Genomic DNA, 13,912 nt, shown 5'->3' on the forward strand with positions numbered 1-13,912 from the left:
CACTAGCAGCTCCGACTTGGACCATGCATCAGTGAGAAGAAACTGGAGATGCAGTCGGTCCGCCCCGCCCTTTATTACCTCAGACGAAACAATGAGGTGAAGCAAGGGCTCATTTGCAGACCAACAGACACCACTACTTTCAAATTCTCCAGCTCCGGACGCATGGTGTACATGCATAAATCCTCAGTGGAATACAGTAGGGACCATCACTCGAAGAAGAACATCTGTGCCTTATTTAATGTTGCCTCGTACATTACAAGGAAAGTGGTGACATTCTCAAAAACACCTAAGGGTTGGTCTACACTAGGAACTTAATCACCATAGTTACGTCTCTCAGGAATGTGAAAAATCCACACCCCTGTGAGATGTATCTATATCGACATAACCTCCAGTGTAGACAACCCTGGGTTGACAGAAGAATTCTTCCATTGACTTAGCTACCACCTTTCAGGGAAGTGGATTACCTACGCCAACAGGAGAATCCTTTGTCTACACTGGAGCGCTACAGTGGCGTAGCTGCAGTGGCATTGCGGTAGCGTTTAAAGTATAGACAAGCCCTAAAAAGTCTAGAGGTATCGCTACGGTGCGATACAAGACCTGTGGCACAGCTCAGGCTGGCCTGGGTCAGCTGGCTTGGGGGCTAAAAGTTGCCGTGTAGATGTTCAGGCTCAGGCTGAAGTCTAGGATCTGAACCCCTGTGGGGGGCAGGGACTTGCGCCTGGGCTCCAGCCTGAGTGTGAACTTCTAGATGGCATTTTTTAGCCCTGCAGCCCAAGCTGCAGTCAATTGACCTGGGTTCTGAGACTCGGTGCCGCAGGTTTTTTATTGCAGTGTAGACCTACCCTAAAAGTCCCATTTTCATAAATGAGTTAGGCCCTTCCGAGTTCCTAAGGGTCTAATTTGCTTTTCAAAATGGGACTGAGTCATTTTTGAAAATATTTCCCCAAATCTTTAAAAGGTACCTCACCTTCTCCCCTACTCACCCAGGCGCCCACCACCGGGCCCAGGCATCAGGCAATTGCATGTGTAAAAATGGCTGCCTAACCATTTACAAGTCAAGTTATTCCCTTGCGTGCAGGAATGGCACACAGGATCCTGGGGATTGCGGGTGCATCTGTTCAAGCACAAAAGCACTGAGCCGCCACTTGTTAAAATAGGTGCCCCGGAGGATCGGTGCAGCTGCCATGTCTACAGTGCTAAGAGTTCTCTCCTTCTTCATTTCCTTTCCTTGGTCTATAGTTGAAAATGAAAATAAACATGAGTTCAAAGCTGTGTGCTACAGCCGTGTTAATGACCTGACGTCAACAGACCAAAGCCAAGGAAATCAGAGCGAAAATTGCTCTTTTGTCCTTAGCTCTTTCCCCGGAGCTCATTTCTTACAGCACCACGGATGGCATATGCTTCAGGAATAGGGACTGTCCTGAAAGCCCAGCTCCAAACATAGCTCGGGACAATGTGGTGGTCTCTTTCACTGTGCTATAGCTTATACTTCCATTAACCGAATTCTTATCCTTAAAGATTGGGCAAGAAAAAGCTTTAAAACACTTTATTTAGCGACAGTTCTGCTTATACATCATGGACCAGATTTTCAAATTCAGAGTAAAAGAGCTGAGCTTCCATTTAAGCAACTAAGTAAAAAGGCAGATTTCCAGAAATGGTCAGCACGCAGCATCTCACAACCTGGCCGCATAGATCAGGTGTTTTCCATTTCCCATTTCAGGGCCAGATTCTGCCACTCTTACTCAGGCTGTGTGGTACCTTAGTCCTATGGAAATCAATGGGACTGCTCCAGGTACCACTCAACTTGAGTGAGAGTGTATGGATTGGTTCCTTAGGCTGGGATTTTCAGAGGATACTAAGGGAATTAGGCACCACTTACTAGAGACTTGTGAATGAAATAAGCATCTTTGTTTTTTAAGAGTTCATCTGCTCTTGTTCATTATTCCCTTCCGGCATCATCACAAGGTCAGAGCTGGGTCCTCTGGAAATAATCGTGATGTCACAAACTGAGGATTGGGGCTTTAGGGTAAGAATAAGCAGCAGGAGCAGGTGAATCCTTGAATATTCGTCATTCAAATTATTTAAAAAAAAATTAATAAATAATTTATTTTATTTTATAAGAAAAATTACAATGCAAAGCAACACAACACATATCATTACAAATATTCATAGCTGTTCAATTAATAACAACCCCCCCAGGAGTCCTGAGATTCAGTAAATACAGGTTTTTCAAAAGGTATGGGATAGTAGTCCACATTTTGTTAGTAATAGGTCCGATCAAGTGCCAGATTGAGAGTCAAGTCATGGTCTATCTATTCTTGAGTGTTGTCCTGGTCAGGTTATTCTTGTTGTGTAATGAAAGAGCTCCAGACACACTCAAAGTCACTAGCTGGTCCACAAGTTTAAAGAGCAGGCCTTCTCCAATCCGCACAGCTTCCTTCAAGTCTGATATCCATACGGAAACAGGGGCTGGTGGGTGAGGCTCCACCTTTCACAAGGTGATTCATCCCTTTGCAAGAATTAGAACTAAATGTAGACATCACTCTTTGAACACATTCATTTTCAGGTCTTTGCTTAAGCAGGCAGAGCTCAGGACTTGGGGCGATATTCACATTAGCCCTTTGGTTTTTAATTTTCCATTTGTTGCTACCAGGGAGTCATTTCTGGGACACGTGCATTCATTTGAACCTGCCATTGGTGGTCGTTGGGATTTTTATTTGATTGGTGAGAGGACAGAACAGGATTTTCAAAAGTAACCAGTGATTTCAGGGGCCTCCATTTTAGGGTGTCCAACTTGAGATGTCTTAACGAGGCCTAGTTTTCAGAAAGCTCTGAGCAGCTGCTCTCTGAAAAGCAGGCCCTTTTAAGATGACTCTAGTTGGGCACCCAAACTCACTAGTCACTTTCAAAAATTTTGGCCATAGTCTTTGAGGGGGCTTTATATTTTTTTCAGTGGAATGTAGAACAGTTCTCTTTATTTCACATTAATGACATTATTCTGTATTATTGGGCTGGGATGGTCCAGCTCTCCTCTTTCTATCTAACCTCCACCTCTGTCGCCATACAGGTTGAATTTTGCATCTACAGTCTTACATAGGGTTTGGAGAAGACCTCATGTATTTTAAAGGCTGTTTTACTGGTGCAATTTGGGAAATGAAAACTACTTTCAAATGATCTTGTTTTCACCTGATCCCCCCAAGTCCCAGCTCTGGAATGTATTGAACAGTTGCCTATATAGACAATGACATGTAACATTTAACCGGAATTCTTATTTGCACTGTACAAAATATTTTGTTGTCCCCTTTTACGAAAAAAAAGAATAACCTTTTTAACCAATAAAGAATGCTGTGTGTTCCCAGGTTCATTTTTTTTCCTAATAGCAACTAAAGAACCTATAGAATTATAGGATGGATTCACATTAGTAGCCAGAAAAGCATTTCTTTCCTTATTTGAGAAACAGTGGCTCAGGTCCTCAGCTGGTGTCATTCAGCCTAGCTTTGTTGACTAACCTCGGTCTTTGACAATTTTCATTTTGGACTATTGAAGTCAATGGAGATTTGCTAATTTACATCAGCTGAAGATTTGGCCATTTGTGTTTTTAACATATATAAAGGATATCACAGAGTTTTGCTTTCTTTTTGTTGTTTTTTTTTCCAATTAGCCTGTTATAATTTTCTCAGGAACACTATTGACTTGAGGGCAGATTATCTGACCAAACCAAGGTAGCCTGTGTTCTAACTGTCAGATGAGACTGTACAATGGCAGAAGCGGTCTCAGAACCCAGCCTGACCTGTGGGAGCACCTAGATTCCCTGCGTTTTATTTGCTCACACAAATACATTGATAAGCCTTATTCACATTGGTTAGCAATCGATCAGGCACATAGTCTCATTGACTTCATTGGAATTACATGCGTGAGAAAGGGCTCGTTGTTTTGTTTAAGGCAGTGGTTCTCAAATTTTTGTACTGGGGACCCCTTTCAAACAGCAAGCCTGAGAATGCGACTCCCCTTATAAATTAAAAACACTTAAAAACATATTTAACACTATTATAAATATTGGCGATGAAGCCGTGTTTGGGGTGGAGACTGACAGCTTGCGACCCCCCCATGTAATAATCTCCTGACCCCCTGAGGGGTCATGACCCCCAGTTTGAGAACCCCTGGTTTAAGGGCTGTACCACTGGGCCTTGAAAGAATATATGGAGGAGCAGTGTGGGTATAGTTTGAAATATATCATTACAGTTTGGAAGAATGGCCAAGTAGTTGGTATTTACAAAAACACGACTTCAGAATAAAACATGGATCTTTCTTTTCAGTTTAAAAAGTCAAACACAGAAAATTAGAATTAAAAAGTCTGCCATACTCTCAGGGATTCCAGCCGCTTTGCACTGCTCTGGGGTTGTGAAGGGATTTCAAGGCAGCTGGATTTGGCCAGCTGAGCAGTAACCCATTGTGGCAGTGCTAGTAAAGGGACAACAGGCCCTGACACTGTCCCATCCCAACACAGGGTTGGTACAGGGCCCTAGCATACTGTTACCAATAGGCAGAGTTTAGAGCATTTCCAAGCTTGCTATAAACTCAGTGAGGGACATCCCAGGGCAGATCAGGTCAGTGTATCAGGGAGCCTCAATTGTTTTCCCCAGCTTCCATGTTCTGAGCAAATCTTGGTGCACAAGAGAATTTCACCCACAGGGCCTGTTTTCACGTAAACATTTTCAGGAACGAGAAGAGAGAAACACAGGAATATTGGAGATAAAGGCTGCCGCCCACAGTGGAACATTTTCCAGAGTTATCCATGAAGCATCAGATGCTCTTTACTTAGGGGTTGGACAGGGCTGGTTTGCATCTGTCTGATGCCCTGGCACATTCTTCTAACTTCTACTTCTGTGCCCCGTGCTGCTATGCTACATGCACTGGCAGAACAGCTAATGAATTTAACAAGGTGTCTGTGAGATCCATTGAAGCAACAGCGCTCCATCGATCTTGTTAATTTCTGGCACCTCTGCTTGCAGCAGCAGTGAAGTGGAGCAGGGCAGAGGCAAGGGATGGAGGAGCTGAAGCAGGAGGGGGAAAGGCTGGGGAAGTAGCAAGAGATTGGTAGAGGAAGGCAGGGAGGAACCAGAAGCAGGAAGGAGGGGAAAGGAAAAGTGGAAGAGGGGGTAAGTGGAGAACAAGAAAGGAAGCAAAAAAAGGGAACAAACTCAGAGTGAAAGAAGAGGAAGGGAGAAAAAAGACAAAGGAGAAGAGGTAAAAGGAAATACGAGAGAGGAAAGGGATCGAATCAAAGGAGAGACAGCAATCACAAAGAGAAAGGATGGATATAAGCAAGAAAACACCACATGCAGTAAGGAGTAGAGAGGAAAGCATGCAGGAGGTGGTGACCCTGTGATGGCAAATGGTGGAGCAGGGTGAAAATGATCCGCTGTAACTTTTCTCCATGAAAATGATGACATTTTGGCACAATGAGATTTTTGTGAGGAAATGTCCACCCGAGTGAAAATGTTGCAGGCTTTTGATGAAAAATTCCACAAAACATTTTTTAAAAAATCTCTTTCTTTGCCATATTTCATGTAAAATGAAATATGTCCTCTAATCAGCTCTAGGGGTAGATCCTGCACTCAGTGAAGTCTTTGCAAAACTCCCATTGGCTTCAAGGATGCAAAATCCAGTCTTAGAAGCTGGCAGCATACATGCAGCGGGGAGAAGCGAAAAAGACATGGGGAAACAGCACAGAGAACTTGGGGAGGACTGAAACATAGAGTGGGGTCACTTCACAGCACAGAAAAAATAGCCAGGCTTCGTTTACTTTGTTGATTTTATATTTACAAATAATTCCTGTTGGGCGGAGAACTATCTACCCTTTCATTTTTATAGACGTTGGGGTAGGCCATAACCATGTAATCATGTAGCAGTGATCAAATATTTCTGATGAATTAAACCCTGAATAGGTGCAAATACAAACTAGTGTGGGATGTGGTTTTACATCCATTTCATATGACACAATTTTGAGGAAATATGGGAGAACTTAACATGGTGAGTGGTGGAAGGCAGGGAGGGTGAGAGCGGGGTATCTTGGGATTGTGGGTTTAGCGAGTGGGGAAACCGCCACACCTGGACGACTTAGGCATGTGCTTAACTTTAAGCACTGGGAATAATCCTAGCAGCTTCCACTTTTCTGCTCAACTCTAGTCATCCTTCCCCGACCCGATTTCTGTCTGGCGCTCTTGGCATGTCCCCTCTGCCGTGTAGATGGTGAGCTCTCCGGGGCAGGAACTGGAGTCTTTGATCTATGTCTGTGCGGCCCTGGGCACAACGAAATCATCACAGAAGCATAGAAATGTCAGGGTGAAAGGGACCTCAGGAGGTCATCTAGTCCCGCCCCCTGCACCTGATCCTGGACGGAGGTTCCTAGGGTGCTCCAGAAATACAAATAATCAAATAAATAAGACGCTGATGCTACCTCACAATGCACGAAGTTAAACAGGAGCGTGCTTGCAGGACTGGGGCTTGAGACTGCAGGGGTAGTAAGTGAGGAATGTTACGACTGTGGACATGGCAAGTAGGACCTGAGTGAGAGGAGAGAGGCTGCTACATTTTGACCTCTGCTCTTTAATGTTATTTTAACTCTCATGGAGGTTTAAAATCCTACCTACATTGTGGGGGGATTTTGTACCCTGCGGGGTGAATTCCACTGAGCAAAACTGAGTTCCTGGGACAAAGCGACTCCCCTGCTGCCGGGCAGGAAAAACATGAAGGTTCTGGTAGAGTTGGGTTCTTATTTTATTTTAAATTGATGCAACAGGCATATTGGCCAGCAGAGAGAGAGAGAGAGAGAGTGTGTGTGTGTGTACGGACACACCCCTGGATCACAAGGGGTCATATTCCTTTACATTCTAATTCAACATCTGTGATAACCTGACTTCAGTTTAATCCCGCTGGAAACACACTCTCTCGGCTCAGTTTGAATAAGTGACAGGATAAGGCATAGACCTCATTACACAAACAGTACACGCCATTTAAAAAAGTAGCACACAGTTCACCAATAGCCCTAAGGCATTTACCACATGACTTTAGTGCCGTGGATTCAGTCTGAGCCGATCAGGCTGGTCTCAGAAGTATATGCACATGCACACATAAAAGGTCCCCCAAACTGTTCACTCAGGGCCTAATTCTGCATGGTGGAGATAGAGTTCTGCCACTCAGAAGAAGCCGACACCTCCTGCCGGAATCCAGTTTCGGGCTGGGCCATAGTGTAAAATCTGAGTTGTCCTTGCAATATTATATACGATACAGAAGTACAATGAATGATCAAACTGATCCTAATTCTCCTACTAACAGCTTTGTTTTGAACTGGATGTTTTCCATGCACACTCTGGGCCTGATTCTTATTGACGCTAAGGCCTCTGGCAGTTTAAATGTAATTTATGGCCAATTTAAAATCTCTTTACACCGCCAGGATGCAGAACTCAGAATCCAGCTGTGGGCATTCATTACACAGATCGAGATTTGACTGATGGTTCTCAGTTTGTCACTGTTGCAAAATCAGGCATATCAATTGTACCTAAATGTATTTGTATCTTTTCTAGGTAAAAAGCATATACTGTGACATCACTTCCTGCGCCTGACTCCCCACTCGCAGTGTAAGTGAGGAGGGACCCCGCTGCAGCCAGTCACCCCAGAGTGAAAGCACAGACAGCGAGAGGAGATTCTGGCCCCGCTGTATTTACTTGCAGAAAACTGTGCCAGCAACAGAACTTTTAAAAAAAAACAACAACCCATAATACTCCCGTTGCTATTATGCCAGAGAATGGTTTGTCAGTTATTCAAACTCAAGTGTAAATTTATTTCAGTAAAGGAGCCAAGGTATTGGCTGCAAGCACAGTGACCGTAAGTTCAACCCTCTCGTGCATTTGTTATCATCGACACAGGCTATAAAAGATGAGGCTTCCTTGGAAACTGCTGACTGTGCACAACAGTTAATTGCTTCCCTTCTTTATTTCCCCTCCCCCAGATCTCCCTACTACATTGAAATCAATGTGTCTTCTCCCCACCTCCAGCAAAGCAGGTGAAAACGATCAGAAAACTACTCACTCCAAGGTCACCTGGGCCACCGCATCCATTGAACTATATCCATTTTCCATGAAGATCTCTGTGTACCGGCCCATTTTGATGGCTTCCAGCCATTCACCGACGGATCTGTAGGCGCCACTTCCCAAGGGGCTATGTTCTACTAATAAATTTGACACTCTAAAACAAACAAAAAGATCAGTTTGAAGATGTACCCAACACCAATCATTCGCTTACTGCTTTTTTGTATTAAAAAATAATTTTATTATACTTTCCTAGATAAACCTGATACTTGTGTCCTTAATTACATCAAGAGTTACTTACTCATAGAATCAGTTGCATTAGTCTGCTTACTTACACATGGGAGTAAGTATGGCTCAATATGAGTAAGGGTGGCAGAATTGGGCCTTTAAATACCAAGGGTAGTCTACCTACTCCGGTCAGTGGGAGTTTTACCATTGTCTTTGGTGCGAGTAGTTAGGCCAATGCTGAAAACTTTTGAAAATCCTGCCCTTTAAACTATTTTAGCAGCAAAAAGAAAAGATGAAAGGACAGGTCTGTCTCATCTTACGCTGGGGTTACGTTCCACAGTCAGCGCCTAAAGCGAAAATCGCGTAGAGTCAAAATTACATTGAGTGTAATGGCGGGCGGAATCGCCCGCACTACAGAAACAGTATTTAAATTGTTATTTTTCTCTCTTTTTTTGTTTTTGTTTTTGCCGACTGCATAAAGCTGAAATCGCACATGTTAAATGCACTAAGATGCAACAGACATGTATCACAAAGGACCAGATAAGCAAGAATTTGCACAGATCACAACCTGCCTCTTTATCTGTTTACATTATTCACTGCAGCATTACTCTTTGCACCATTCTTCTGCTTTTAAGAGCACAAAGGAGAAGGCCCCAGAAGAACAATGCTTTTAGCACTCCTCAGTGTCAGTAGTACTGCTCATTTGTAAGGAGGCTGCCTTTCTATATGGTCCCCGCTCCTAGGAGTAAACTGCTCGAGACTGCATACCTTCAGGACCTCAGTTTTGTCATTCTCTTAAATCAAAGCGTCCAGAGCCCAGAAGCCAAAATCTATTTCTAAGCATGTCAGGAGGAGAAAGACAAACACAAATCATATTCCCCAGTACTGAGAAACTAGACTGGTCTGTGGTTAGAATATAAATGCCTGATTCTGCAAACTTGGACAAGATTCTCAAAAAGTGCTCAGCGCCCAGCAATTGATTAAATCAGGCCATGGACTCAGGAGATTGGCTTTAGGCACCCATTTCAAAAAAAATTCTTGGCCTATGATTCAAGTCGCTTAGGTCATGGGAGTTGTTCCACTGAAGTCAACAGAACTATTTGTACTGTGCCTATCAAAGTGAGGTCCCATTCTTGGTTGGTCGCTAGGTACTACTGCAATATAAATGATAATCCCTACCTTTTATACAGCATTTTCAACAGTAGATCTCATAGTGCTTTCCAAAGGAGACCAGTATCATTATCCCCATGTTACAGATGGGGAAACTGAGGTACAGTGGGGTGAAGGGACTGCCCAAAGTCATCCAGGTGAGCTGGGGATGGAACCTATGCTTTCCAAGTGCAGGTTAGTGATTTATCCACTAAGCCACACTGCCTAATAATACATCTGTGAGGGATGCTATCCACAGGTATCAGCATTTGCAAGGTTTAGCCCTGAATATGTAAATTCAATTCAAGTATACCTGACTGGAAGAACATCCAGGATATTATATTATTTAGCACTTCAGGAATCTTCATATATTTTATGATTACATTAGTATTATTTGTTTACTTAATGGCTATACTGAAGGGTCCAATAAAATGTAAATATTGCCAGTAACAACAGCATAATGCTTTCACATAACATTTTAAACACAGAAGGGATTCAAACTTCCTTACTAATCAGAACACAAAAGTGGATTCTCAGTACAAATGCCATGAGGTATCTACTGCTGTGCACACATTGTAATGTCACTGTTTCCTCTTGTATTTGTATGAACGGGGAATTTTTAATACAGAATATGTTATTTTTGAAAACATCCTTTAGTTCTGCATTGCATTTAACTAAGGATTGAGTCAGTAATGTTCTGTTATGGATAGAGAATGATATGGGTAAAGGGAAGTTGACCACAAAAAAATGGCTGTTCGGATACACCATTCTCTTTGGCAATACTCACATTAGTAGACATTAGGAATTGCTTGAAACTGTACATGCATTAACATATCAGCAAAGTGCTTAGCACCTAGAAGAAATGGTTTACTGACCATTTTTACTTTCTCTAGCACACTCTGATAGAACAGTGCATGAATCACTACACAACATGCCCCAAAATGATTATTCCAAACTGAAAATGAAAGAGAAGAGTTCCACATTTTATGCTACCATCAACCTTTTTTATGCAGATGTGCTAGGAATGACATTACAACTGATTGCTAATAAGATTCATTCTCCAATGGCTTCCTCAGAAAGTTAATGATGCGTGGAAAGAAGCCTGAAGAATCATGCCTACTTTGTATTTAAAAATGACGTGTACCCCAATAAACAAATGTTGCCTCATAGGTCCATATCCTCAAACGTATTTAGAAACCTAACTCCCGGAGTTCTGTGTCTAACTTTTAGGATCTGGGCTATGGTGCCAACTGAACCGTTCCCAACATGTTGCTTATGTCTAGACTGTTGCTACAGTTAGTCTCGTCAATATAAATACTTGTGTAATATCCTCCTCATGCTGAAAAGTCAACTCTTATAAAGCCAGGGCCAAATCCTCAGCTGGTGTAAATCAGTGTAGCAGTATAATTAAGAAGTAAGTAATATAAGGCTGCAGAGGAAAAATGCTATGCACCCATAATAAAAAGTTATTCCTCCCAGGCTTCTGCCATGGTGGTAAAATTGTTATCTGAGATGACTGGCCGGCAGGAATTTACCAAAATATTTATACTTCTATTTCCTACCACGTCGACCTTAATTGTAGGCTTGCATTTATCATGTTTCATACTAATATTGCATGCTGGCTCTTAATGTATTTTATAAAATTGTGCACTTTTTTTGGAAACCACATGGATTTGTTAATGTTTGAAAATCTGTTAGAAGTGGAGGTAAACACTAATGGACTTCCGAATGATTGTGGTAGATTATATCAGGGTAGGAATGCATCTGGTTTTACTAGTCCCCAGAATTTGCCCTAAAGGATTTCTTTCCTAATCATTACCAGGATAAAGTCAACAGAGAGATAATTTGAGTGATGTTTCTTATATACTTTACAGGCCAAATCCTGCCCTCCCTTTCCCTGGGTGCAAATCACAAGTAACTCCATTCTGTAGCTATAAACATAGCTGCAACTTAAGCTTCTCCAAGACAGATCATGATAATTTCAGCGTGGATGCATTTATAACGTGATTGAATTGCTCATGTATCTGCCCATTTAAACAGAAAGAGATGATTTGGGAAAACTATTCTGGACACAATGAAGCTTGTGGTACATCCTCCAGGGTCTGCACAGATCAGAGAGTCAGAGCTATTTCAATGCCAGGGTATTATGACATGAATCATGCATGGAGAAACGGAACTGGCCTGGATTTATACCTGCTCGACGCATTAACCAGTGTCTTCAAGCTGCTCGGGTTACGGATGAGCTTGTCCAACATGCTGACAATTTCGTCAAACTTGGGCCTGCTGTTCCGATCTTTCTGCCAGCAGTCGAGCATTAGCTGGTAAAGAGCAGCAGGGCAGTCCATGGGACTTGGCAAACGGTAGCCCTCCTCCACAGCTTTTATCACCTAGGGGAGACCAAACAAGAGGGTGGGTTGTTTTCTTGTGCCAAATGCAAATTGTTTTAAATAAAAAGCTTCGTGCCCATCAATTCATCCATTGTTTCTTACCAAAACACAACACAGATCTCTGTCAAACATGTCCCTGTCCCCGGGATCTTTAATAATCAGGAAAGGAGGGGGTGAAAAATTAATTTCCATTAACTGAAAGAAATTTGATGACGAGCCTCAGCTGATGTAAATTGCCACAGAATCACTGAAGTCAATGGGCCAAATCCTCCGCTCCGTTTCAATCTACAGGCCTGAGATTCAGCTGGTGTACGTTGCCAGAATTCCAGTGAAGGCAGGCAATAACTTTGTCGAAGTCAATGGACCTACCCCAGTTTACACCAGTTGAGAATCTGTAATCCATCATGTGTATCTGTTCTTGAATTCTGAGAACAGCAGCATATGCTCTTTTTAGCAATTTCTCAGAAAAGGAAATATCTATTTTTTAATTTAAAGGCATGCGCTGGACCACACATTTGTTTTGCAACAATAAAAGTCCACCTTTATTTCAAACCAGACTTTGAATGCTAAATGATGGATAGATTCAAGGCTGAGGCGGTGTGGCCATCTCATACATCATTCAAGAATGTTGGGGTCTAGTCATTTGTTATTGTGTACAAATTTCTACCAGGAAATGAGAATGCCTGCATGATGGTACCTGGCCAATAAAAGCAGAGTAGGATTAAAATCCATTGATTTTAAATGCAAATGTAGAAAAATATGATATTTTCATACCATGGCTCTGTGTCTAAAAGAACATTACAAACGTGTGCTTTCTTGTTTCCTTTATTGTGAAAAGACATGAGAACAACACACACTGACTGCAAAACAGACCTTTTTTTTGGTTTTAAATTGAAGACAGAAAATAATCAAATCCATTCTGCTTACAAAACAATTTACGTTCACCATTTTGGTGCATTTATTAATTGAAATTTATAAGGTAGATTTTTAAAAGAGGTCAGACCCAGCAGCTCCTAATTAGGTATCTAAATCAATCATTGGATTTTCAGAAGGGTTCATCTTTTATTTAGGCACATATGGTATGTGACTATTCCAAGATAGTCTTAACATCCCTTCCTGCATACTCTGTGCTCCTAGTCCTGTTGACTCAATGAGGTCGGAGGTTGCTGCCATTGATGGTGAATGTTATGTGATAAACCATGGTGCTCTGCTTGCGTGGATTTCAAAGAATACCTTGCAAAAGAGTCTCTGTCGTTTTAACGCCCTGCATGACTTATAATTACACCCATCTAACACCATTGTTTTCAAATACAGTCAGTAGTTAGCAAAATTGTTCTTGTAATCTTAATCCAGATTGCGTTCATTTGTGGTAAAGGCAGTAAGGCAGACCCACTACAGGCAATCATTTTTATTAAGAAGGTTACAAAATGCAGGCCAGCTATAATACCTGAGTTTGCTGATAGAAGTCATCTCACATCACCCTCCATCGGGGAATCCTGTCTAGAGCTGGTTGGGAACTTTTCAACTAAATGATTTTTCATGGGAAAATGCTATCGAGACCAAAACTTTTTGCAGAAAGGTATCGATTTCAACATGAGTTTTGTCAGGAAGGTTTCTCATATCCAGCATGAAATTAATGGTAAAACCAGAGAAAGAAGGGAAAAGACTTTCAGAACAGCCAACAGCCTGGTGGTTAGGGAACTCTGCTTGGATGTTAGAGACAGGGCCAGTGCTACCACTAAAGCAAAGTAGGTGGTTGCCTAGGGCACCAAAAAGCGATACCTCCAATTTTTTTTTTTTACAGCATTCCTGGGCTGGGCTGCCAGCGGCGCGCTGACACGTGCAGCTCAGACTCCCTCTCCCAGCGCAGCGGCCACTCCACTTCTCCCGTCTCCCAGGCTTGCGGTGCCAATCAGCTGTTTGGCGCCGCAAGCCTGGGAGGGGAGGAGAATTAGAGCAGGGTGGCGTGCTCGGGGAGGAGGCGGAGCAGAGGTGAGCTGGGGTAGGGAGCTGCCACACGGCTCCCTGGGCTGAGGGGGATGGGGAGCTGCTGCAGGC

General features: G+C 42.7%; 1 protein-coding gene across 13 annotated transcripts in view; it reads right to left on the reverse strand.

Moving 5' to 3' along the window:
• Positions 1 to 13,912, reverse strand: part of EPHA5 (EPH receptor A5) — a 323,509-nt gene that overhangs the window by 66,543 nt on the left and 243,054 nt on the right. For 6 of the 13 annotated variants that reach the window (XM_034771961.1, XM_034771956.1, XM_034771968.1 and 3 more), the window contains 2 exons: positions 11,661 to 11,854; positions 8,092 to 8,247 (listed from right to left, as the gene is read on the reverse strand). In XM_034771961.1, the coding sequence (XP_034627852.1) occupies positions 8,092 to 8,247; positions 11,661 to 11,854 (350 nt within the window). Of the gene's footprint in view, positions 1 to 2,092; positions 2,527 to 8,091; positions 8,248 to 11,660; positions 11,855 to 13,912 lie in introns of those variants that run through there. The other 7 variants (XM_034771966.1, XM_034771964.1, XM_034771963.1 and 4 more) reach the window with 2 other exon arrangements.

Source organism: Trachemys scripta, chromosome 5 (genome assembly GCF_013100865.1).
Source record: "Trachemys scripta elegans isolate TJP31775 chromosome 5, CAS_Tse_1.0, whole genome shotgun sequence".
Taxonomy (NCBI): Eukaryota; Metazoa; Chordata; order Testudines; family Emydidae; genus Trachemys; species Trachemys scripta.